The sequence below is a fragment of the Seriola dumerili genome, unplaced genomic scaffold (assembly GCF_002260705.1).
Source record: "Seriola dumerili isolate Sdu_G_001 unplaced genomic scaffold, Sdu_1.0 BDQW01000043.1, whole genome shotgun sequence".
Lineage (NCBI taxonomy): Eukaryota > Metazoa > Chordata > Actinopteri > Carangiformes > Carangidae > Seriola > Seriola dumerili.
The window spans coordinates 2019290-2045992 of NW_019174298.1; the positions used below are offsets into that span (position 1 = coordinate 2019290).

General features: G+C 42.3%; 1 protein-coding gene across 4 annotated transcripts in view; it reads right to left on the reverse strand.

Moving 5' to 3' along the window:
- tmcc1 (transmembrane and coiled-coil domain family 1) overlaps positions 1 to 25653 on the reverse strand; it is a 42475-nt gene extending 16822 nt beyond the window's left edge. Inside the window, exons 1-4 of one of the 4 annotated variants that reach the window (XM_022739226.1) lie at positions 25571 to 25653; positions 24395 to 24475; positions 15388 to 15431; positions 13896 to 14176 (exon numbers count right to left, since the gene is read on the reverse strand). In XM_022739226.1, coding sequence (XP_022594947.1) covers positions 13896 to 14150 — 255 coding nt within the window. In that variant the 5' untranslated portion in view covers positions 14151 to 14176; positions 15388 to 15431; positions 24395 to 24475; positions 25571 to 25653. Of the gene's footprint in view, positions 1 to 11338; positions 11662 to 13895; positions 14177 to 15383; positions 15432 to 24394; positions 24476 to 25570 lie in introns of those variants that run through there. The other 3 variants (XM_022739225.1, XM_022739227.1, XM_022739231.1) reach the window with 3 other exon arrangements.
- Between the last annotated feature and the right edge of the window lie 1050 nt (positions 25654 to 26703).

Below are 26703 nucleotides of genomic sequence, written 5' to 3' on the forward strand. Positions count from 1 at the left end.
GGGAAGAGACTGGCTCTGATGTAACTGGACTAGGGTTGGAGAAAAGGCATATTGAGTAAGCATGATAAACAGAGAGTGAGAGTAAACCATAAAAGTTTAATTGAATTAGCGGTGAGAGCAATTACTATTAGAACGACATGATATAGTATTGTAGAGTAGTATAGTAGTATAGTTATAAGGCTTTACATTTTTTTCGTGAAAATTATACATCCAAATATAAATTTAACCAAATCCTTGTTTTACTGTGCCAACACCAGAGTCCCCTCCACGTGATTGTAAATTGTGATGGCTTGTGCAGTTTGGTTTGGGGGTGTGAGAGGTTACATAAAGGCAGAAGAGCGGGAGCTTTGTCTGCACGGACTGAGGGTAATTCAAGCCTGAGAGAAGAGACAACCATGACTTGGGGATCAGGCCTTTTTGAACAATACTTTCTCCATAAAAAGAAGCCCACAGTCCAAGCCTGGCTGTCCACTCCTTCCAAGTCTAAGCTTCAGTGTAATCAATGGCCCTATTAGGAGTTACATAAACCACTGGGCACTTTATACACAGAGGCCATTATGACTGGCGAGGTGAGAGTGCATGAAACATCTTAGTAGCCAACTCTAATATTGGCATCTATAAGAGCCAGACAGGAAGGAAAACAAGCACACGCCACCAACAACCCAAATAATTAAACGTTCTTAGTCTCATTCCCTGTCTGGAGACTGATAACAGTGAACAGCATCAGTTCTACGTCAGAGAAGTATGTTGATGCCATTAATACAGTACCAGCGATTAAAATGTATCTTTAAAATGCCGGTTCACCCAAATCACAAAATATACACATACACAAAAGATATTTTTTCACTTTTGTGTAATCCAGCCACATTCATACATTTTGTCAAATTTGCCCAGATTTTGAGATGTATGACTTGTAATTTTAGTGAGTAAAATGGCAAGTTTTCCCGGAAATCAATTCTTCTTTGCTGCTCTAAAATAGTTGCTCACATAGGAAGTTGGGCTGTGCAGCCACTGGCGTAGAAGAAGTGAGAGCGGCGAAGAGGAATAGATTTCCTGTAGCGTAATGTTAGCCATTAGCAAAATGTCAGCAATTTGGCAATGTGACACTGGAAAGTCCCACCAGTAAAAAGGTAATGTGTACAGTATGCAAGGCTTAAATTTGGAGGGATGCCACTAGTATTAGGACAACTAGTGTAGTTAGTGTTACCTATTTAATTTAATGACAGACAGTTAAATTAGATAATAAAAGACTGATATGGCATTCATGTATCTGTTCATGTTTTACAAAGGGTTTAACATGAGCCATGCCATGCAACAATGATGGCAATCGTAATCAAATCCATACAGGGTTAGTAGTATGCAGCTATTAATTCTTTTTTAACACATTGACATCAGATCAGTACTCTGTATTGGCCGATGCACAAGTTCAGGTATCAGAGTTGGTATCAGGAAGGAAAAAATGGCATCTGAACATCTCTAATCAGAACTACTTTTTACTAAAGATCTGCTGCTGATCAATGGTAACTACAACAGGTTAGAGGTCAGTGTTCATGAACATACAGCCTCCATCCTTATCAGCACATAAGTCATAAGCCTAACCCTAATAACAAAAATACCACGGATAAGATGTAATTATGATGTAATTTAGGTCATTTACATCCCACTCTGTGCACATGATGGTGACGTTCTTTAAATTAACAAAAAATTTAAGGGATCCTTTGTGTGTTTATGCTGTAAGTTTATGTACAGAAAAACAGATATCACCTCATACATATCATTATCTACTGACTCTGTGTTAATCAATATTGAAATCAGCCAGTGTTCTGCTTTGTTTCCATTAAATGTCTGAATGGATGTGCAGGTGATAGTGTAGTAGTAAGAGACACTATGAGTGCATCAGGTCAGACAATGTGCGTATGTAGAGCAAAGCTGATTGTGTACATGAAGGGAAACAGAGTGGGTACGTGGTGACACACAGTGATTGTCCATTGGTTGTGGTTGGAAGCTGGTGGTGTTGGAGTCGTTTCTGTTTACATTCAGCCTGTCCTTGTTGTGCAACAGGAAAACAGAAAGGGCACTAGCCCAAAATGCAAAGTTGGTCTGGCTGGATGCTATACAATACCCAGAGTACCATGGGGTAGTGTGCAGGCCCAAACACACTGCCAGCCTATTCATGTGCAGGAAGATAAAGAATCTTGAACAAACAGGACCAGCTTTTAGGCTCTGACAGATTATTTGGTCTGGAACCATCTCAGTTTTCTTGTCCTCTCTACCCAGCCCCCATACCACACATTGTGGCTGCACGTTGACCTCACTACCCACTTTGGAGCAGACTTATTGGACAGTCTGGGGTCTGAGTACTGTTTAGGAAGTTTTAGCAATACTCCACTGTGTGAATTAGGCCACTAGGATGCAGTAAATTTCATAACAGGAGGACAGATAATGAGGAATGGCATTCAGTTCTCATCAGTGCTGGACAGCTATTATCTAATGAAAATCTTAGAGGCCATTCTCACATTACCCATCTGTGATTATCTAACAAAACAATGGTGACTGTCTTATGCACTGAGGATAACTTCCAAAACTGTGCTCATCATCATACTGAAATTTCCATTTAAATCTCAACTGGTAGTTCAGGAAATATACTGCTTTTTCACAGCAGACATTTTGATTTGTCACAGGGAGTAAAACACAGGTGAATAAAATTAGCGAAGGCCCAGTACATTAGGATGTCTCAGCAGCCATACATATGAGGCAGCATCCACAATAACAGGGCCATAGACCTTGCACATTTAACTGGAATATAGCCACAACCAACTACAGTCTCAACCCGCCAGGGGGAGCTAGACCACAAACTATGCTACAGGGTGCTTGCCATTGGCTGTATGGACAATTGACTCTGTTACTAGTCTGTCTTTACCTGCAACCACTTCCTGACAGGTTTCCTGTCAATAAGTCCTTGTTTTTTTATTGCATTCTTGCATTATCACTCCTACTGACAGACATGCAGGCCTTTACCTAACATAATTCAGACCTGATGTGGCAGTCACATCGAGGCAACACATCGGCCCAAGAGGCACCTGTGTGCCTCTTGGGCTGATACTGTGGACAGGGAGGAAGGGAGGATATGTCAAGGAGATGAACGGCAGAAATGGCCAGAGTGAGGGCGGCAAATGGTGTAACCTTTGTGGTTGTATAATATGTCAAGACTAATGTTTCCCCTAGGATGGCTTTACAGCAGTGGAAGCTATTTTTTTGTGTGCTCTGCCTTGAGGTTTCTATGTATCTGCTGGCAGCAGAAGGGCTCTTGAGGCCAAAGTACATACAGTGTATTTGTGCACAGTAATGAGATTTCGGAAAATACACTTTAATTGAACAAAATGTAAGTATAATCTTACAATGTCAAATTACTGACATTTATTGAACAAAAATATATAAGCTAGCGGCTAGCTGTCATTCACTCTTCCAATTATTCGCTCTTAACTGTCCTTTTTTCCACAATTAACTTGCATCACCACACTGTCAAACATTAAATCGTTAATTTACTTAAATGTAATGTCCTTTTCAATGACAAAATAACTTACACTGACAATGTTTCTTTGAGGGAATCCTTTGCTAATAATATGCAATGTTAATATCACTGTGAGGGAATCTCTCAGTTGTCTTAAGAGGTACTGTAAGGCCTGCCTCCATGAAAAACAAAAACAATCTGTGCATGTGGACTATATACCTTCTATCTTTGTATTAAGATAGCTCTTCCGAAGGTTTTCTATGTCACAGATATGTGTTAGCTTGCGTATTCCTATCAATGAGTGTGTTTGTGAAGTTGCTGACTGTTTTCCCTTCAGCGAATGATTATCCTGAATCTGTGATCAGCACTGATTGCTTCATGGCTGACATCTACCTGGTGCGTGTTGTTATAATTGCTGTGCTGTCCTTATCAGGTAAACATAAGGTTTCTCATTTATATCCTTTACTCACAGGTGTGTGTTTTGACCTGGATATGGAGCGTTTGTAGCACAAAATAAATATAACGTTAGTTTCCAAAGAGATAAGATTGAACCCGCTCTTCTCCTCTCCTCTCCTCTCCTCTCTCATTAAAAGAAAAAAAAATCAGCAGGCAGCTGCGGCCATATTTGCATATAGGGGAAACACTGCTAGACAGGAGATCATCAGAAGAGATTAGAAAAGGTGGGAGATAAGGGGACATACTGTAATGTCAGATCATAAAAGATGTGTGTCTATGTCAGCGTGCAGAAAATGCCTATTTATGATGCTGTGTCATTTTAGATGGAACATTTTCAACCAACTGAATTATTTGCCTGAACAAAAACAAATATACTGTACATTTAATGTGTCAGTGGCCTACAGATTATTTTCCAGTGGGAAGCTGAGTCTTGGTGAAAAAATGAAGGATTCCTAAGATTCCTAATGGCTGACACATATGAGAATGCAAGGAATGGTCCTGGATATTAGTGGACAGAAAATATGATGATATTTCCCCAGAGGATGTGATCAGATTTGAATTGTGTGTGGTTGTGTGCTCTAAGTAGGTCAGTGGAGCAGAGCTGAGCTCAGCGATCTATAGCCTCATCCATAATTCATCAGAGTCACACAAATGATATAGACTGAGCAGGGAGTGGCAGGGATGCAGAGCATGCCCTCTCTGAGTCTGTCTGCCTCTGTCCTCCCTGTCTCAGAATGAGCAATTTCCCTTTGAAAACAATCTACTGGTCGGCGCTCTGAGTCAAGAGAGGAAAACCAAACACATCACTCTTTCAGAAAGGTGCGTGGTAGTATATTTTGCCAACAAGTCAAAGATGTAATATCCAGAGCTAATACTGATGCCTCAGTCAAAGCAAGCACTGTAGACCCTCCAAATGAATCTAGTCAGAGGACAGTGAGGAACAGACATGTGGGTCAAGGTTTACCAGAACATCCTCAGTGACTGACTGACGAAATATGTGGCAATCCTTCAACGGCTGAGAAAACAGTATAGATTCACATGCATGCCCACACTAATGTCTTCTTAGTCACACACACACACACACACACACACAAAAAACAACCCAAAGAGGAAGGACCAGCTGCAGGCCAAAAATAAATACACCAAGGATGACCCATAGTGACTCACTGCTGACATGTACAGATAAATGCACATGACCTCAACTTGCACGGACAACAAATTTAAAAATATTCATTCAGACTACAAAGTATCAGAATAACCAGTTAAAATTACCAATAGAATATTAGGCCATTGTTAAAATCAGTCAGCTGGTACTGTTATTTGATAGATGTGACTGCATGAATGTCATTCATCTGTAGAGAGAAAAAGATGTGGATAATCTGTTGTAGAATATCAATCTGAATGAAAGAAACCTATGACATTTCCTCTGCTTATGATGCATTTAAATGTCCTTGAAAAGTGAACTTGACCAGCGCTGGTTCAGACATCTGTCTATTAATAGCAGCAGAGAAACAGGCAGACAGCTGTAGCAGACTCCTTCCTCATTCAGACCCAGATCAGAAACCTATCAAACTGGCTAAGAGGGAAGAATGGCTTAAACCTCAAAGCTGCTTTCTTTCTTTCCCCATGACTTCATCCATCCTACTGATCAACCCACCCCTGACACACACATATACACACACACACACCTACATTTATCTTTCAAACATTCCTCCACCCCATATCTACTTCCGAGCCATTCTCTCAGTCCGTCCTTTCACACCATCCCATCCGCCCTGATGGCTTCACACAAAATCGCTTGTTATGCATCAACTGTGAAGCTGTGATGTGTGTGTGTGTTTGTAGCCAAACGTGTTCCCAGTGTTGTGAATGCTAATAGCAGCCAGTGCCGGATAAGGGCGTTGGCCTATATGTATAATCACATGAATATTCAACAGCCTAATTAAACAGGCTGGGGCTACGCTTCAAAGGGAACACAAACAGTTGGGTGGAGAGTTCAAGCTCACACAAAGACACACATGCACACACATGCACGCCTGCACACAAAAGATCAGCATCTGATTCGAGGCTGCTCTCCAGATTTTACATGGTACAGCAACACATTTACAGCGCATCTATTTACTTTGTTTTGTTCATGCGCTTTGAAGTCGAAGACAGCAGCCCCACTGAGGTCTGTAAACTGTCAAACACAAACTTCTCTTTAGTGACACCTCCACATGATTCACAACTCTCTTTGCACGTCAGTCAGAGGACTTAATTTAAATATGCGTGAGAGCAGGAACAGGAACCAGCAGTGCCGCTTCAGCACTGAGATCGAAGTGATAGAGTGCCATTCCAACATGTCTTTTGTTTAGCTCAGGCATTCGAAATACCTGCCCTAAGAGAAAGCTTAATTATGAGGTTTAGAACACTTAGTATTTAATACAAAGTCGGTGTATTTGGTGAATTGAAAAGGAGTCTAATTTTAGAAGAAATTTTTTTCCAGACTAAGAGGTTTTGTTCCACTACGCAGGCTAATGAGGTGGCTGTGAGATCAACCTCTGAGCATTCAGCTGGGTAAAGGCGCTTCAGCCCTCTTTGAACATCACCCTGTTACCATGGAGATGGGCAACCAACTCCACTGTCTGAGCACTGGACATAGATGAGAGGGAAAGGAATGAAGAGAGAGTGAGAGCTAAAGAAAGACAGTTTCTAAGACATGAGGTAAGACAAATAGTGAGAAGGTAAAGGGTGTAGAGATGGAAAGAGAAAAGGAAGAGACACCGCTGAAGAAGTGAAGCACAGGAATAACAAGAGTAGCAGATTCAGATGCTTGTTCAGTAAGGAAAACCTGAGGCAGGAAAAAGGCAGTGTTGTAGTAGGGTCACTAAACCTAGAGTCCGAGTCAAGTCTCGAGTCCCCAATGCTCGAGCCCACGTCGACGTCACCAGAGAAAAGTTGAGTCCCCACTACTAGAGTGTGAGTCTGTGTCATCAAGGATGACAGTCTGAGTTGAGTTCCAACAAGGGCTCCAGTGCTCCACTGTAGTGCAGTCAAAGAGCTGACATACAAATAAAAAAGTCTACATTAAACATAAATGACACAGCTGTCACCAATTCATAGGGAGTTTATTTACTGTGTGTGACACAATAGCCAAACAAATGCACTCACAAGCATGCGCATGCAAGCACTAAAATTAAAAAAAAAAAAGTCAACACTCCTCGTCTCCAACAATGTAGTCAATGCTTGAGTCCAAGTCCAAGTCCGAGTCATCAGTGCTCAAGTCCAAGTTGAGTCACAAGTCCTGAAAATCAGGACAGGAGCACAACAATGGGACAACTGAGAGTTCTCACAAATGCACAAATATGTATTATAGTACAATCGCAAATATATACAGGCCAAATCCATACTGATACGTTTTAGTATTAAAACACATCACTTTTGCTGTGTTTACGCCTGGCGTCCACATTACTCCAGAGTTTCTGATCCCCTAAAATGGAGACTTCTAGAAATGCTGATGGCCCCGTTTTAGTTTGAATACTCCAGGTCTGCGTTTTAATCTGGATGGGCAGAAACAGATCTTTTAGAAACAATGACACAGTCACCCATGTTCGCCTCCTGATTGGTGTCTTATCAGTCACAACTACATTGCTGACCATGTTTTTGCTAGTAGCTGGTGCGCAGTTAAATTCTGCATTTTATTGCTACAACTGCCTTTGCTGTTCTTTGTTTGTAGTATTTTCTGAAACTAACCAACTGCAGACTAGACAATTATTTTCCTGTTTGCACCAACAGGCGCATGCCCAGTGTACATGAATGGTCATGTGATTTGCGTTTTCAGGTGTGTTAGTATGGATGGAGATTATTTCTGATACACGCCAAAAACGCTCTTCTGGACAGAGATAGATATATAATTGGAGTGTGGAAGCTGCCACACAATTGAGACAAACTGAAAGAAAACCATCAATAAATGAGCGTAGAACAAATGCAAATGCTTCATAAAGAACATGAATGAGTCACTGAATGAGTATAAAAATTTTGTGAATCAATTGCTATGGTCTTCACCAGCCATCCGATTGAACACAATGGGAGATTTTGGATAGACATGTTGAGTAGTAATGTAAGGAGAGAGCAGAAAACAGGACAGGATAAAAGGGCCAAAACAGTGTTAAATTCACACTCGATACCAGTGTTTGGTCTGCTGATCATCAATTGACACACAAACAAACTGTTGGTTTAATGGACTTATTGCCTTTAGGTGAAAAGTAGGCGAGGCAAATATTACACCAGTCACAAAATAGACGGAGGAAAGAAAGGAGTATTTTGTTTGTCTGAGTTGAGGGACAGAAGATGAGTGACAAACGACCGGAAAGGGAAATGACTAAAGGGCAGAAAAGAGGGCAAGGACAAGAGAGGGGGAAAGATTACAGAGTGGAGAAGGGAGATTACTGGTAATACATTTGAGAACGACACTTTTTTGGTCAAACCGCAAGCCACAGCTCTCCCAACCAGTTCCTCATCTGACTGTAATAAGATATCATAGTTAGTTAATGTCAACAACTCTGAACCACAGAGAGTCATGATGGTGCACTGACAACACGCACACTGCGCCTGAAAAACAATTAGCTACGGGCTGGTAGTTGGCAAACACAGCACTGGGATGACATCACCTTCAGTGTGGACAAAGAGCACATGCTTCATCATCCCCATAGCTGTCTCTCTCTCTCTCCCTGCTGAAAGTCAATCGAAACTCAGTTGTTTGATTATACATGGGTTTGACTGTGTGCTTCTGTGACCGTGTTTACTATGACTAGAGGACAAGCTGCTGTGCCAGTGCTTTGATAAGACCTGATTGTGCTTATATGCATCTGCAGCCCTGGTAGTGAATAAGAGAATGTGACCTAGCAAAACCCTGTGTTTGTCTTTTTGCAGCTTTTCAAATAACTCAGTGTCACTAAAATAGTTCCAGGACGAGCTGTGGTGTCCTGCTGCAAAGGGCACAAATGCTTTCATCACCACACAGCCAGTAGCCAGGGGAGGTGAGAGACGAGGGGAGCACAGTGATGAGGATGTTAAACTAGCAGGGACGGAACAAGCCTCAGGGAACCAGGTGATGTCTGACGCCTCCCACTGACACTCCTCCTTACTGCTCTCTTACAGGACAAAAACACAGCTGGAATTACACAAGGCAACCAAGTCCTTCAAAAGTGAGGCTTGTCTGAAAATGCAGATATGAATTCTAATCATTCATTACTTTGTTGTTGTTTGTTTGTCATTAGTTTGTTACAAATCCTATAAGTGGCAGCCATTATGCTTATTACAAAGGGTCAAAATCTGACAGTACAGATATACTTCCTCAGATAAAATGTGTTATCAGGAAGCATGGAAACTGTGAGAGATGCAACAGACTACAGCTGAAACGCTTTGATTAGCTGAACAATAGAAAACATAATTGGCAACAATTTAGATATTCTATTAATAGCCAATTTTTAAATAAAATTGCACTACATTATCTGCTTTCAGTTCTGCGTTCCACCCTCAAAGGGCCAGACTGATCCTTGGCACAAGACCAATACATAACATAATCGTATGTACCTGATTTAACCCAAGCACATTAGAGAAATAACACAGTAAAGTTAACCCAAGGCACTCAAGATACAAATCCCTGCAGACTCTTCTGTGTAATTCAGTATTTTTCCATATGTACAAAGCTGTTTGTATAATTTTTCTTTTTCTGTATGTCATATACAGTATGGCACATACTTACACATACATAAGAGCAGATAACTGAGTAAGGAAACATTTACATTAAAATGTGAAATTGTGTTACTCTGTTGAAAATATAAGTAAAAGTAGGTATTTTTTTATTAGACCACATTCCTCAGTTTTACTCTGCATACAGCTGCATGATTCCAGCTCAGCTGGACGTTGCTGCTCTTGTTTAAATTTGTGGCATGTTTTGAGCTGGTTAGGGATACTGCAGATGAATAAAGCATCTGACAAGGAAAACAAAGTATGATGACAGACAAGAGAAGACAAGGGATTGGCAGTAAGACAGGTAGGCATGTGGAGATGTGGCCTGAGGGAAAGAGACGGGGTCATCTACCCAACCCCCCTCTTTTCCAATATTTCCCAACATCGCACTATTGAAGGGGAAAAGGTTAGCGAACATTTGCAGACGGGCCCCGGAGAAGGTTATGTTCTCCAAAGACAAACACAGCTTCAGTCTTTCTCACACACAAAAATCCTATGCTGTGAGAGAAATAGCCTCAAGGCTTAGCTTCTGTTTTGTCTCAACTCTGTAGCTCATATCCCACAAGAACCTACTCCACTGTTCTTCCCCATCTCCTGTCCTACAAAAGTCTTACATCCTGACACTAAAAATTTTGCGCCTTCCAGCCCTTCACATCCCCTGTTTGTTTTTACTATTGTTCTATTTCTCCATCCCTCTGAGAAGAGAAAAAAAGACCAGACTACATCAGACTCCTTCAGTCCGGGTTCAGGCCATCTAGTCTGAAAGTGAGATTGTGCTCCAGTCTGCCCATCTGTACACGTACATGTTGATGCTTCCAGGCATATGAGCATCTACCAGCACCATTACACAGAGCTAAAGATGAATAGGAAGGGTGTAGTCAGTCAATCAATTAATAAGCAGCTAATTGTAATTAATCCCACAGGCTGAGCACCAGCTGCAGAACAGACCTAATGCTGCGTTTTCACACACCCCCCCCACTCTCTTTAACAGAACTACCACCAGGGGACAGACATATGAATCTCAGTTTTAGAGCACGCTAAAGTACCCTGCTTTTGCAAACAAGTCATAAACGCTCCCCAATTAGCAATAATCAAACATAACGTTTACTAATAATTGCATCCCCTAGTGCCAGCTCCGACTGAACTCATAGGCTGCAGCACGAGTTACTGTTTAACAAGAGTTGAGATAAAGTGCAGACGCTTAGTGTATGAATCAAACTAACTAAAAGTGAAAGGAAACTTAGCAGAAAATCTCTGTTGACCAAAAAACGGTTGACATGCAAGAAGTCTGCAAATAACCCCCCCAGCCCAAGTTGTCAAGTGGCCGATGTGTACATGTTTGTGCACATGACAACAGAGTCAATTTTTAATATTTCGACTGCTGTCCTGAGCAAGAGGAGAACTCAAAGCTCTGATCGAGCAGCCATAACCACAAACTCAACTCAACCACCAAAGACAGAGAGAAAGAAAATTATATGCAAAAGCATCGCATTAGCATTGTAAAGATAATAAAAGACTTTGCCAGCAGCAAAAATTTAAGTCAACTGCGCCTTTAGTCATGAAGGGAGCTGCAGCATGAAGATGGGAACACACAGACATGGTTTTAAAAAAAAACAAGCTTGTGTGTTTTAAGCTTACCTTGGAGTACTGTCTACGAAGACTGAAGCGCTGCACCATCCTGACTGACTGACTGATGGAGCCACAGCTGGACCCCCTGCTCTACGCTTCTCCACTCATATCCCTCCAAAGTACACACCGCTCACATAGTACGCTCCACACACATACACACACACACACACATACTGAAGGCACACACGCTACCTTCCTCTCCTATCCATGTGCACACACATTTCTAGTCCACGCCACTTTCTCCAACTATACAAACACAAATGAGGAGAGAGAAAGATAAAAAAAATGGAGGGAGTGAAAGCAGAGATAAAGTCAGCTCAGCTGTGTTGCCCTCTACTCATATTCACAGTGATCCCCTGAGCTCTGTCGCTTTCTCTCACAGACACAGTCACTCCCACAAGATGCTAACACCACATGGCTGTCAATGCGCAAGTGATTTCCAGTACACACACACAAACACACACATACTCGTGTAGATGAAAATGAGGTTTTACAGTCACACGGATACACACCCCTCCACATCCTCTCTAAACCATAGCCCTGATAACACATTCACACACAGCGAGTGCTCAGCTCTCACTCATCTACGACGAGGCAAGGTTGCCTCCTGCTTCCTGTCATTGAGCCGAAGGGTGGGGTGAGGAGGAGGAGGTGGTAGAGGAGGAGGAGGGGGAGATGGGAGAGGAGGAGGGACCAGCTGACTGTCTATACTAACTCTCTCCAGGGACAGAGGGAGGGGAAGAGGGAGGGAAAGAGAGAGAAAATGGAAGAAAAAGCAAGTGGGGTGCAGGCAAGCAAACAAGAAAGAAAGAAAGAAAGAAAGAAAGAAAGAAAGAAAGAAAGAAAGAAAGAAAGAGGGTGAAGGGTTCAGGGTGAGGATGAAACGCCAGAAAAATTGATCACAACATTCATCACCCCTGCAACTCTACAACCCTCAACCTACACTAACAGCAGGATGTCACACACCTCCAAGGTCGACCACACTGTTACTATGGCAACCCAAGCAGGGCGTAGTTCTAGGCAGCAAGTTTTCGGCGTAACCACGGCGACTGCTTGGATGACCTGCTGTGTGTCTGTGCTGAGATGGGGCTCTGATGTTAGCTACAGATGAACAAGACAAGGGCGAGACCACAGAGAGGTTGATGGTCGCCTGTCACAGCAGCAGCAGGGCTAATGGAGCACAGACGTCTGGCTCTCAATCCCACTTCGTCATCTCAGGTGAGGTCATTTTCACAGGACTGAAGGACACTGGGTTTTTATGGATGAAGAAATGGGGAATGACTTGAATGACTCTATTAAATCTAGCTCACAGATTTCAGCTGTCCGTTATCGTGTATATCAACGCCCATTGCTGGACTGATAGCCAGCCATCACCTTCATCTGTGACACAGAGTCCATGGTGGGCTTATTTCATTAACCCAAGGAACAGGCAAGTCCACCACAACCTTGAGCTCATAATGCAAACACAGCCTCCACATGAACCAAGCCCAGTGCCACTCACGGCAGGTTAGCTGATCTGACAGTGACCTCTGGTGGCAAACAGATCAAACTGTAGCCTGGAATAGCTACGGTAATGTGGTTAAAAATCAGGACTTGAGGTTAAGTTTAAAGATCAGATTGTAGAAGGTTGTGAAACCAATACAACACAAAAAAACACATTTATGCCACTTCCAATACAGACATGGCAGAAACTGCAGACCAAGCACTACACTTAATGATCTCTGGATTAAACAAACTGTGGTCTTAGAACAAAAGACACAACCTTATATCACAGCATTTAGGGGAAGAGGTTCACACTTTTTCAAATCTGTCAGGTGCTCCTGTGTACACTGAAACAGTTGTTCATTCAGGCCATTAAAAGACAATGTCCTGTAGCACTTCCATGGGAAGTCATAAAGGACACAAAATCCACAGTCTGAAATTATTATGAGGCTTCAGCAGTCTTGAGTAAATATTAGTTAGTTAGTTATAATAAAAAGTTCCCTCTTTTTGGTAACATGGACAGTGTTTACGCACTGAGTTGCAGTGGAGGGAGGTAACACAAAGAAGGAATTAGGCACTAAGAGACTGAAACTGTGGTGGGTAATGACTTGATTTGTTGATGGAGCCTCATCTTAGTTTCATAAAAAGTTGGAATACATACTTGTGTAGAATGAACATGAACTTTGAACCCCTATCACTTCTATTGAAAGTATGTTAAAAAACTTTAAAACTTTAAAAACTGTGAACCTATACTTAAACACTACCATATCCAAATGTGTGTGTGTTTGACTGTTTTATTTGTTAACAAACTGCACCATGGATATCTGTCTTCAGCTTGATTAATGCTGTTTTGGCCATAAGAAACACATCTTTGCTCTTGATCGATAATCAATACTGGGCAAAATCAGACAGCAGTAAAAGTCCACAGCAGAAACAACAGCGTCTGTTACATCAGAAGCAAGGTAAACCTCAGAGTTTGATTGACAGCCACTGACAAACAAGGCCTGACACCAGTAAAAGGGGAGAAGAGGCACATCGATCAGCCTGTCTAGTGATAACATGATTCACGGCTGCTGTCACTTACCCTGTCTGTCTCCTCCGTGGACTGGTACCCTGACGACAGGACCACATCACCGCCAGTGTATCCAGGGGCGGGGCTGCTGGGTGTGGTGTCGGTGGTGGAGGAGGAGCGTGGGCGGCTGGTATGCTGCTGTAGATCGTTGGTATTTCGGCGGCGTGGGGCCTGGGGGCTACCTCTCAGGAGGGGGTCGCGGTCTCCGCTACCCGATCCTGACCCCTTACTGCGCCGGCTCTGCAGGCTGGTCCCACGCCTCATCATGCCCACAGCCGCTGAGCCTTGGCCAGCTGCAGAAGGAACCACAGGAGCAGAGAGGCGGTCAGAGTCAGGACAGCAGGACCCTGAGGTATCCTCAGGGGCAGCGGGGGAGGTGCCACCTGCTGACACTACAGAGGAAGATGAGGAGGAAGACGAGGAGGTGACGGTGGAGCGAGAGAGGGAGAGGCGTTTACGCTGCTGCTGGAACAGCTGTTTCAATCCCTGGCCAAGAACCCCCATGCTCTCCCTGGCGTTCTGGCTCATCTTACTGAAAGAGGGGTGTTCTGACTGGGATGAGGCCCTCTTCAACCCTGAGCTGTGTGACCCCTCTGCCTCTTTTTTAGCTCCAGGACCAGAGCTGGGACCCACCCCCTCTGGCTCCCTTTGACTGTCATCCCTCCTCTGCATGTGGCCCCACAGACCTCTAATGAATACCAGGGAGGAATTGTCCTGTTAAACAGCCTGCTAACACTTCGGTCTCTATATGTCAGACATGCAGAGGGTCACCACAGGGCAACAACTGTGAAGGAGAGAAGACTAGACTACAGTAGATTACAGCAGAGAACAGTGGAAGCGGAGATGGGACTGTCTGATGGAGGGCTCGATCGGCTCAGTGGCGGTCAGGGGGATGAATCCAAAGAGGGATCATGCATCTTTCATTCAGGGAGAAGTAGCCATGCTGGTCTAGTACAGAGAGAGAGGAGATGTATTATGAGAGGCTGGAATGTTGCTTATGTTGCAATCACTAATTTTAACTTTTACTTGTGACCATTTTCATCGCAGAAAGTGTGAATGCACAGTAATCAGACTAGAGTTTTACAGTCTGTAGGCTGAAGAGCATTAATCAGCACTGAAGGACCAATATGAATAAGTAACTTTGCAATTATAATTTTAAAATAATACACTATTGTCACTTGGACAGGCCGCCTCGGTGACAGCTGTGCCAGTCCTCTGAATCATTCAACATTCAAACAGGCTGATGTTTCTGGAGCAAACACAAGTAATAAAAGGGAAACAAGCTGGATCCAAGTGAGCTAGCATATTACAAAAATCACAAAACAAAGCACAAATGAATTCAAAAGTAAATAGGAACATGCAGGCTATGAAAATAAACAACAGCCTGGAGGGAGATGCAGCCAGAAAGACACCAGAGGCTGAGGAAAATGATGCAGAAAAGAAGAGAAGAGCGAGAGAAGGAAAGCAATAATGACTCGGATCAGAAGAAGAAAAACCCACCTACCATCAGCCCAACTCAGCCTAGTGTGACTCACTCTTGTGGATTACCTGAGAGGGACGTGGATAGATGAGGGAGACCAAAGAAAGAAAAACAAAGAATCATTTTTAGGATTTGAAACTTCAATCTTCACTCAACATACTCAAACCACTGCACATCTCCCTCTGATAGCAATCAATAATCATTTTCACTGTGAGCTCTGAACATGCTGCGAATATTGAACAGAACATGTGTGATACTGTGTGACAAAACTTTGTGAGTGTGTGTGTTTTTTGTGTGTGTGTGTTCCTTCAGGGGCTCATTTAGTATCCCAAAGGCAACCCTTCCTTATCCTGTGGCAGTATCAAGAGACAAGGGTTTCCGCACTAGAACCAACACACAGTGTAGTGTGACAAACAACAGATCAGTGCATGATCGCCTCCTGCAGCCTTGCAAACTGCCTGGCTGAATTTAAGTCACTGACAAAACCAACAGAGACACCTGATAAAATACAAGCCGTCTTCCTCAAGAAGGAATCTTATTGGTGGAGAAGCGATCACCTCAGAGACAGACCCACAGACAGGCAGGCAGTCAGCCCGAGCCTCCCTGCAGCATCAATAGCTGCTCCCATTGAGGGCAGCAAAACAAACGAGGCAGGAACATTCAGAGCCTGGGGAGGGACAGTTACATATTCAAACTATATTCCTTCAGCTGCACTGTCGGGTCATGAAGAATAACACAAAGTTGGGCAGACAGACACGCTCACATGCACACATACTTCTCAAAACTGCAAGAGTATAATCTATGCAAATGAAGCTGCAACAGGCTTAATGCACATCACTATGAATACAGTCAGCTGCGGAGCTGTACACTGGGTTCAGAGACAGAAGAATGAGAGAATGAGCATGAAGCTACTTGCAGGTAGCATATCACAATTCACAACAGCCACACCGTCACTGAAAAGGAAACACAAACACATTCACACTGACACTTTTACTTTCTACACAAGCTGATCTCAAGTCAAATCTTGTCTAATCCTTTCTGGTCAATAAGCAGATTCAAGCCAGAAGATACTGATGTGCTTAATATAGAGGCTGCGAGAGAGAAAGAGAGAGAGAGAGAGAGAGAGCGAGAGAGAGAGAGAGAGCAGGTGTTGAACAGGTTCACTTTAGTCACCTGCTAGCTGGCTGCTGCCTGTAGCGATCAAGATATTGTGCTGTCAACCGTTAGGCAGTGGCTTTCACGCTAATAGTAACACAGCTTTATCTTGGTGTTTTACAGATTACAGCAAATATTGCAGTTATTCTACTAAATTTTCATGATGAAAAAAATAACATCAAGTTATCATAATACACAGTTCTGTTGCACATGTTCAACATTCCTATTTCTCTCAAAATGTGATATGAAGGAAATCTGATTCTTCTTAATCTTATTCTTACCTGAAGATATATAAAGAAAAGTTTTATATCACTATTAAGTTCAATACAACACAAAACTCAATTTCAATATTCAACATGATCAGGTGTTTGTTTTTTCACTGTCATTGTTCCTTCATAAAGGTAATTCTTTAACCACTTATACTTTATGTGTTGTAAAGTAGCAATAAAAAAAAACTCAAAAACGTTATCTGCAAAAAATGTTTGCTGATTTGATAATACAGGCATGTGCACACGCTCACACTGAAATGGTTAGTAAGTGGCATTTTCTGTCAATCACAGTGAAGTGTGATTGATCGTGACAGTGCACTGTGCTGTTGTTTTGGAGCTAGTGAGTGGTGGAGGGGGTAAACCTAAGTTAATCCTGTCCTCAAGCTGAAGTTGAACCTGAAGCCCCGTCCCTACCCTGGTGCCCATCCCTCCCTCTGTGTCTGTAAATCCCCTCCTTCATCCCCAAGCTCATCCCGATGCTGGATTGGATGTTTTCTTGATTGCCTACGGGTTTATATTCAAACTAAATCCTCTTTCAGGAGCCTTTAGAGGATAAAGCATTATTGTCAGACTTGGTGTAGATGCTTGTATATGCATGAGAGCTCCTGCATCTTTTGAGCAAGGCTTGTCATTCCACCTTGATGGGGTGATGACACAAAAGAACAAACACCAGATGGGTCTTCAAATGACGACTATCCTCTTCTGACCCCAAACCATGTAATTTCATTACATTATACTACTCTGACATCTAAATCAGTATTTTGTTATAAATACTGGAAAAACTAAAAAATCAAAAAAAATCTAAGAAATATAGTTAATAGGTTATAACTACTTCCTTTTTAAAATATAATGTGACAGAGCAAGAAATATCATGTTAACTATCCATTTAACCCAACACTGGAATGTTCAACAGTGTATGCTTCAGTCAAATTTTAACAAAAATATGATACTTGACTGGACAAAAATACTCTCTTCACCTGCCCCTCAGATAAACTTCAAAAACACGGTAGTGATAGCATTTTGGTGTATTTAATCCCTGTCCACCACAGAAACAGATGTGTGACAGACTATGAGCGATTCTCAGTGATTAACAGGTGTCAGTGACAGCTGGGGTCAGCAGTCTCTGTGACTCAGCATTTTCCTCAGAAATTTCTCAATGTGAAAGGTGAATGACAAACGACCATATGGACAATGGCCTCTCTGGAACCCTGTCACCCTCACTCATGACCTCATATAAATACACACACACACACACACACACACACACACACACACACACACACACACACACACACACAGAGACACTTTGTGACTCCTTGTCCTTAACTCTGGAGCTCATTCCATTTAGCTGTCTTTGGCCAGCTAAGCCAGAGAGATGGTGAAAGCTCAGCAGAATTCTGGCACTGGGTAGACTGGGGAAAAAAAGAAAAAACAACTCACACATTCACAATTTGTCATTTTGCTGACAGTGACGGGTATGTGTGAAATAATATGATAGATCCAAGATTCAACTTAATAAAACAAAGGGGTAATGTGATAAATACTAAACAGCAATCATCTTGTTTCTTTAATTTCCTGACTTCTTTGCTTCATATAAACAAGCTCTGCCAACTGCTAGTAGTTAACAATAAATCACAGTATCACAGCTCTTAAAATGCTCCCTTCAGCTCCCTGGATATAAAGCGGCAACCACTTCAACGGGGCAGAAAGGTTATATTGATGAAGATGTGGCACGTTAAGTGCTCTGAAATCACATCCATTATCATTATTGAACAAGGAAGACTGTCAAATGTAATTATTTAATACAAGATTAAGCTCCAGAGTTACAAACGTGAAGGTGACAGCTCAAATAGCTAAGCACTAAAGCAGACAATCTGCAATTTAACATAATGCAAGATAAATTATGTATCAGTACTGCGCTCTTACAGTATTTGCATGCAAATAGCAGTTCCAGTGAATAGTTCCAGTAGAACCAAAGCAAATATATGCACAATAACCTGACAACTGTTTCTTCTTGACTGTCCTGTTTAATTCTACGCTTGTCTTTAAAAAAAAAAAAGTTGCAAACTGGGCATGACCAACACAAGTGGAGGTCAATCTGGCCTGTGCTCTTTGACACTGAAGCAGCCATGTTGTTCATTGCTGAACATACAGTCAGTTAATTCAAAATATGGCCATAGCTTAAACAAGCCCGTGCAGTGTTTCCAGAAGGGTCTGAGAGCTGGCGTGGAATAGACCGCTCTTTGTTCCCACTGAGCCACACACAGGCCCATCGTTGCTCTTTGTGCTGCGCCTCTTTCACTGACAGACACACATCAATAAGAGGGGAATTAGGCCAGAGAGTTCTGGCAGCGATGTTTGTGTGACCGCATGCAATGAATGTGTGTGTGTGTTTGTATCGGACACAGAGAGAAAAGGACAGAGAAAGACACAGATAGCTGGAATTATATTGTGCGGAAATGTGCATATGTGCACATACATATGTGCATGTGTGTATTTGTGTGTGTTGTCTTGACTTTGACCAATGGAAAATGGACCATATCTCATTCAGCAGCTGCATAATGACAGCATAGGCAGGAAACAGGAACAATCGTTATTGTATTTATATGTGTGTGTGTGTGTGTGTGTGTGTGTGTGTGTGTGTGTTGGGGGGGGGGGGGGGGGGCAGAGAGGCAGATAATAGCACAGTTGTGTCAATCCTGACAGCGCAGGAGATGACTTCAGCATAGTGCAAAAACTGTGATAAGAGACACAACTCTTTGTATCAGACAGGGAGAGGGAGTAAGTGAGAGAAGGGTTAGACAGAAGGTTACAGAGGGAGTGAAAGAGACCAGGCTGGATCAAAGGCATCCAACGGTCCACGACGTGCTTTGCCTGGCTGTGTCGGGTTCAGCTCAGGCGCTCAGCAGAGATTGTGTCTGAATGAGAAGGTGAATGGTAGGTTGTTCCCTGACAGAGGCAGGCACAACGCCCTATTGTGCAAGATGAAACCCACAGGGAGGCCGCACTGCCAAAGTTGCGCTCAGCTTTCCAGGAACAGGACAAACCAGAAGACACACAATTATTTACTCATATACATACGTATCTGTGTTTGCTCAATGACACCACAGACTTGTTTACAAAAATGAAAGAATGACAGATGCTGACTATATTATAGGAGCCTGGTTCACACCTGGTATCTGAGTGAAACTAGCCTGTATACATTCTCTCTCAACCATTTTTCATCACAAATGTATGACTGCGGAAGGAAAAGCTTCAAGTACGGATGTGGAAGTCTTTCTCACGTAATATTTCTGATTTTATTTATCTCTTAGGCAAACAGGAGACCATCTGCAACTACGTCCCTCCCACTGATATTGCTGTGAAAAAAAAATAAAAATGTCGATTCCAAAAAACAAATAAAAATGCCTATGTACGCATTTATCCAACACACACACACACTCACACACACACTCACACACACACACACACACACACACTAAGACAATGGGAACAGTAGGTGGTATATTGGGTATGAAGCAAGTCTGAGTCACATAAAACAACCTAACAGAGTCTGTGAAGTGGGAAGCTGCAAAAACAAAGTGACGAAGAGTCTCAGAGGCTTGTAGATGTACAAGGCTGTAAATATCACATGTATCTCTGTGTATAGGTTGTTCAGACGAGTTGGACGGTGAATAAATCTAGACAGCAGGGCAGTCATGAGAAACACAATTTAAGACTGGCCGTGAGTGCTGAAACATTATGCGGAACGGGTCTCTACGTTTACTTGGGAAGCATTGTTTAAGGGATACTTCTGCACCTATGCTCAACATCACAGCAAGTGTCCTAATGAATAATTCACTTTGTGCATGGACCTGACACTGGTCCATGCTGAATACATCTACAGCAACACTCAGTGCAGATCTACTGTGTCCGACCTAATGGACAGTGTACTGAGGATCTGATTCTCTTTCTGTTTACAACTAAAACAGATTATCTCGAAAGGGGATTTCCAGTGGACAAGAGGAGAAATTAGTAGAGATTTAAAGCCCTGCAAAGTGGCCTTCACTTACTAACCTGATAGGTGTTTAACAGTGGCCAGGCTTACAACTTGGCCAACATAGCTCATATTCCACCCGCTCTGGCAGAGAATCATCAACTGTCAACAGGCTGGAAACCACCTACACACCAGCTGAAATCTCATACCAGAGATTGTGTTAAAGGCGCACAGCCATAAGGGATAGGAAAAAGAATGTGTGTCAGGGTCAATGCACACTTTGTGCAACAGAAGAGAGAAACCTGCCAGGTTATCAGGCCATGGGTCATCTGGCTGTTGGTGGTGCCAGCAGGTGAGAACTACTTTACGCAGTCAGATATAAATCATCCATATTGTCACCTATTTAAATAACTCTTCACTCAGATCTCTGGGTTCAGGTAACCAGACACCTCTCTAGCTCACTAGAAGCGTTAGTGGGGCTCAGCACATCCAAGCTCTGGACTTGAAGCTTTTACTATGAACATGATATTGGGCTCAGCATGTAGGCTGTGGGTCAACAATATCAAGCCTAGAGTATGGGAAAACATTTAAGTTGAAAGATGAAATTCCTCCTGACTTCCAAACCTCAACATCCACTCTTCTTTAGTCCACCATCTAAAGACAAGGAGATGTTTTAAAGGTGCTATATGAACGTTTTTGTACAACCTAAAAATACTGTAACTTTGGAAAATACTGACTGACTTACTTAAACATGGAGCTCAGCCATGTTTTAAAGTGCAAACTCTTGCGACGCTATGTGACCCCTGCCTCTTTTCTGCCTCTGTCTTCAAACAGGAAGGGATCAGAGGGAAGAAGGCAGTTCGTTGCCACTAGAAACCACAGCCTTTATAAAGGAATTTCACCTTCACTCTGGAAGTGTGGGAGTCGGTCCTCCAGGAGAGAAGAAAGCCAGTCTGTCAACAGCTAGAGCATTAAAAGCAATGATGGTGCAGACAAACTTTTTACTCATGCGTGAGTTCTGATGCTGCTGACTGCAGAAGCGATAAGAAATGATCAGTCAGTCTGTGGTATCTAAATTAAGTTGCACTATGACACCTTTGCTACCCTATGGGTTTTCAAGCAGTACAGCTCAGCTGGAAGAGGAAGGTGAGAGAGAGTGTGACACAGAGAGTGAGAGAGTGAAAGGAAAAACTGTGTTTCCTCTCTGAGATACAACACTTCCTCTTTAGCCATGGTTGGACCTTTGGTCGAGAGAATAGAGCTGAGTCTGAATGATGCTGAGAATGATTTGACTCAACTGAGGTGAAAAAATTATTATATGTATCATTTTGAATCCCTTTCTGGACATTTTTGCATCATTTGTTTGGGAAAAAGGAACTTAAAGCTACAAACGGCAACTTCACAAAAATCAATAGGGCATCTATTGATAGTACGCAGTAAAAATTATTTTGACCAATGAACATTTCTCAGTCAAGTTTCAGAATTCTTCAATAAAAGGTAAATACTATGTTTTTTGGTGTTTCAACCAAGCGGTAACCTCTGAGGCTGAAAAATGAAGCCAACATGGAAGTACCTTCTACTGGCCGCTTGAGGTTGGTTCCAAAGCGAGTCAATCCCCATAGACTCTCCTGTTAAATTGCCCAAGTTTACAGCAGAAATAAACATGTTTACAGCCTGGTACAAAAAACAGTTTTGGTCTCTATAGCTTATTTCATCCTTCATGACAACTGTACAGGGGTGAATTTTTATATACTCACCCGTTTAAATTTTGTTAAGGCACGCTGCTTTGAGTGACAGGTGGGTGAGCGTACGCCTGCCACAAGCCGGCACGCACCGAAGTCTCAGCTCCACATGCGCCCCTCCTCTTTGCCAGTTTTTGGATTAGCTGGGAGTTTTGTCGGAGTCAGGTACTGGGAAGATGGTGTCAGCAGAGCAGCCCACTCTGACCTTCAAAATCGCTCTTCAGAAACTAGTGGGTGACATAACGGTAGCTGCGTCCATCTTTATATACAGTCTATGATTTCAACACATTTCAGACTCTAACAATTTGAGCTGATAAGTGCAAAGTTATCAATTTTTGACACCTAGAGCTACAGTGAGAGGGTGTAACTGAGATCCATTCAGGTGCCCTCACAAACCAGAAGGAATCACTAGTGCTGCAACAGAGCCACGATCCCTCACTGGCTTCCCACTCACAAACACTGCCAATTATTTTGGTTGGAATGCACAACCAAGCCGAGGGTACTACTGCCAAGAAGTGATCCCGGGCAACCCAGAATATGTTGCACATAGTGCAACAGAAAGCAGAGAGGGGAACAACCAAGCATTAGCACCTTAACAAGACAAAACTGCAAATATCTTCTCATTATTAAATGTGGCAAAATATTCTGTAACACCATGTAACGCATGCATTTACTCATTATCTATACCACTTATCCTATTCTGGGTTGCGGGGGGCTGAAGCCTTTGCATGGCTTACACAAGGCGAGAAGTCTGGTACATCCTGGAGACAGCACTGTCTGTCACAGGGCTAACACAGTCATGCTCACAGTCACAGTCACACCTATGGGCAGTTTAGAGGCCAGTTTAGGAAGAAATCAGAGCACCCAGAGGAAGTGTTACTCGCTAAATAAACACTACAATATCATAAACAGTTGTGTTTTTGTTTGTTTTTTACACTTGATTTATCAGTAAGACCCAACTATGAATTGTATATAGCTTATTATATTTAATGTAAACAATCAAAAGATTGCAGCTGGTCCTCAAGAAAAATTACATAATACACCAGTGAAAAGACACTGCATGTGCCATCTTCATAAAAACCTTAATAACGTTCAACAATCTGTCATGCTTTCCTATCAAAACATGACTTTACAAGTCTCTACCAACAGGGTAAATAAATAAAACCATCATATGTATAACTTTAACCAGAATCCACTTAACATTTTCATCTTTCTAATCCAGTGTCAGCAGATTTCTTGTGAGAAAATCATGTTTCCAGTACACACAGCCAATTAATCAGATCCTGTGACAGCCAGGCAAGCATACAGCAAGCTGTGTTAATCTTGTGATCTGATCTAGGATAAGCACATCTTTGCCACATCTGATCCTGAAGTGTTGCACTGAGCTGAGCACAAATCAGATGACAAGGTGAAACCACTGAATTTGTAAGCATCACGCCCCCCCCCCCCCCCCCCACATACACGCACATATACACATATATATATATATATATATATATATATGTGCACACAAACACATAACACTCACACAAAGACTCTCAATTCTTAGCTCAGCTCCCAACAGAGAAAGCACAACGTGAGTGCAGGGGGAACAGGAGGAGGAGGAGGAGGAGGAGGAGGAGGAGGAGGAGGGCAGCGTCATCGTGGTGGTCTGACCATCGGAGTGAGACATGAATGGCTGCGTTAGCAGTGCCCTGGAGGGGCAGCCAAGCTCTCAGCCACTTAGCAGAGTATGCTGAACAGATAGTGAGGTAGATCATGTCATACCGGACCTTTACATGTGTATCTACTGTACATGCAATGCAGTGTCGAAAATCATGAGGTTATAAAAATGGTGAGATGAGATCAGAGGAGGAAACAGTTGGATGAGTAAGAGGATGAAAACAAACCTTCAGTCCATAATCATGATGCAGGAGCAGCTTTCCTTCATTGCAGAGGAGATGACAACCTGCTACATCAGGCGCACAGGTCTTCAACAAAGAAGAGAAAAAGTGAGATGGAAACTGTAATCCCCTAAATGCTTCCTTGGCACACTGTACTCTCTGCATCACCCTGCCTGCTCTATGCCTGTGTGTGAGAGTGTGTATGTCTCTGTCTGTCTCCCAGACACTGATAATAATAGGCTGCAGAAAAAATGCTCCTCTGTGAAGAATACTAGACATCAGATGTAATGAGGCTGCGGACTGCCATCCTTTCCAGGCCATGAAATGTCTTTAGCCCATAAGATTGCATTAGCCAGTTGAGCCAGCTCAGACTAAAATAAACCCTGCTGAGGGTTTATTAAAACTTCTGTGGCTTCCAAGAGACTGACAGGGCCATGGGTAATATCACAGGGCACGGAGATACATCAATATGACAGCATCATTGTAAATAAAAACAATGTTTCAAGAATTAACTGGAAACAAGGCCCAACAAATAACTTCCTTTACACTCCAGAGTACATAAGAAACCGGCATAAAGTCATAAAACCCGAGTATAATGTGAGAGTAAATCATCTTATTTCTAGATACCACGAATTTTCTTGTTTTAACTGTTTATTTCCTACAATAACTTACAAATAAAGAGACAAATCTGTTGAACAATATTCTACAATATTTTTCATTCATTTTGTTATTGAAGTAACTCAGCGAAAGAGCCCGCATATGAATACTGTGACATCATAGGAGATGAAATATAGCGACCGTTACGAAAGAAAGTCTAAAATTTCCCCGTTGAGTAACACACAACGTACTTTACGCTGCACAGAAATAAAGTAGTAAGAGACGAGCCTTAATGCATGTGGTGAAATTACACGAAGCGACGTGTAAAAAGCTTAAAGCCGTTCAAATGTTAGTTCAGTGCCAATCAGTGTTGTTGTCAGTGAGCAGCAGCAGTGTGTTAACGGACTCAGGTTGACAGTCCCGTTAATGTGTCATCGGACTGTGCCGCTAATACGATGAAATATCTACATCGATGCTCTAACAGCTTTTCATAGCGGAGCACAGACTCGCCACACATCACATACAGGCATAAACGGACGGTAAAACAACCCAAAAAACTGGACCAAAATTATATTTCACACTTACACGGGTGAGGGCAAACTGTTGGAGCTGACACAGACGTTTGGTGAGCGGCACCCCACCTCCGACTGCCGTACGCCCCACCGTCCGCCCTCCCTCCCCGTTCTGACGTCATGACGTAAACTAGCGGCAATTTAACCAAAGATTGTCCTGAGGTATGATGTATCACTCGCCAGTTGAAAATTTGATAAATTGACCCCTGCCTCTCGCATGCAACAAATGTCTTTTCAGGAACTACACGCTTACCAAATACATGTGTGCTGCATTACCCAGCGAGCTAAACCAAAGTCTGTGCATAATTTCGTTCCAAAAATGTTGTGTTGTATTTATTTTAAATGTTTGTCTGCAATACAGAGTTTGGCTACACTGGAATATGTGGTCAGGAGTTAATCTGCTAGAGAAAATGCTGTGATAAACTATTAGAATGACATTAAAGGATAAGTTAGCTATTTTTCCACCCAGCACTGATGTCTCCAATTAGAGATGAAATAATTAGGCAATTAATGAATTAGCTGATCAAAAGAAAACATTTAGACAATTCATAATAGATTAATGATCAAGTTATTCATTTAGAAAAAATGCCAAACCATTGGTCAGATATTGGTAAGACAAAAAAAAAAAAAAAACGTTTTCATGATTTCTATTTTCTTTGACACTTTTCTGTCTGTAGGTGACTGTTGGCTTTTGTTCTCGTTACCTAATTTGGGTTTGTTGGGATAAAAAAAGAGGGCCACAAAATACAATCAGTTAAAAATTACAGAGCATAGTTTGTGATACTTTTTTGGTTGAATAAAATGATATGGCTGACCTGATTCACATTGTGGGAAAATAAACTTCTGAAAACTTATTAGTGTTTTAATATGGTCTTGGCTGAAATTAATACACCTTTAAACATTATGCAGCTTTGTCTAAATTCAGCGTGGGTCACTGACTCCCAGAAAACTAGATGGTCTACAGGTTTTCATTAAAAAGTGAAACCACTCTCAACGGCTAGAGATTTAGTTCACCTCATCTCTGCAGAGAACCAACCACAAACAAAACAGATGATTATATAATGAAATCTTCTGCTGAGAACCCAGTGGGAAAATAGTAATGCAAAATATTTGCTATGGTTTATCTCATACCAATACAAAAAAATC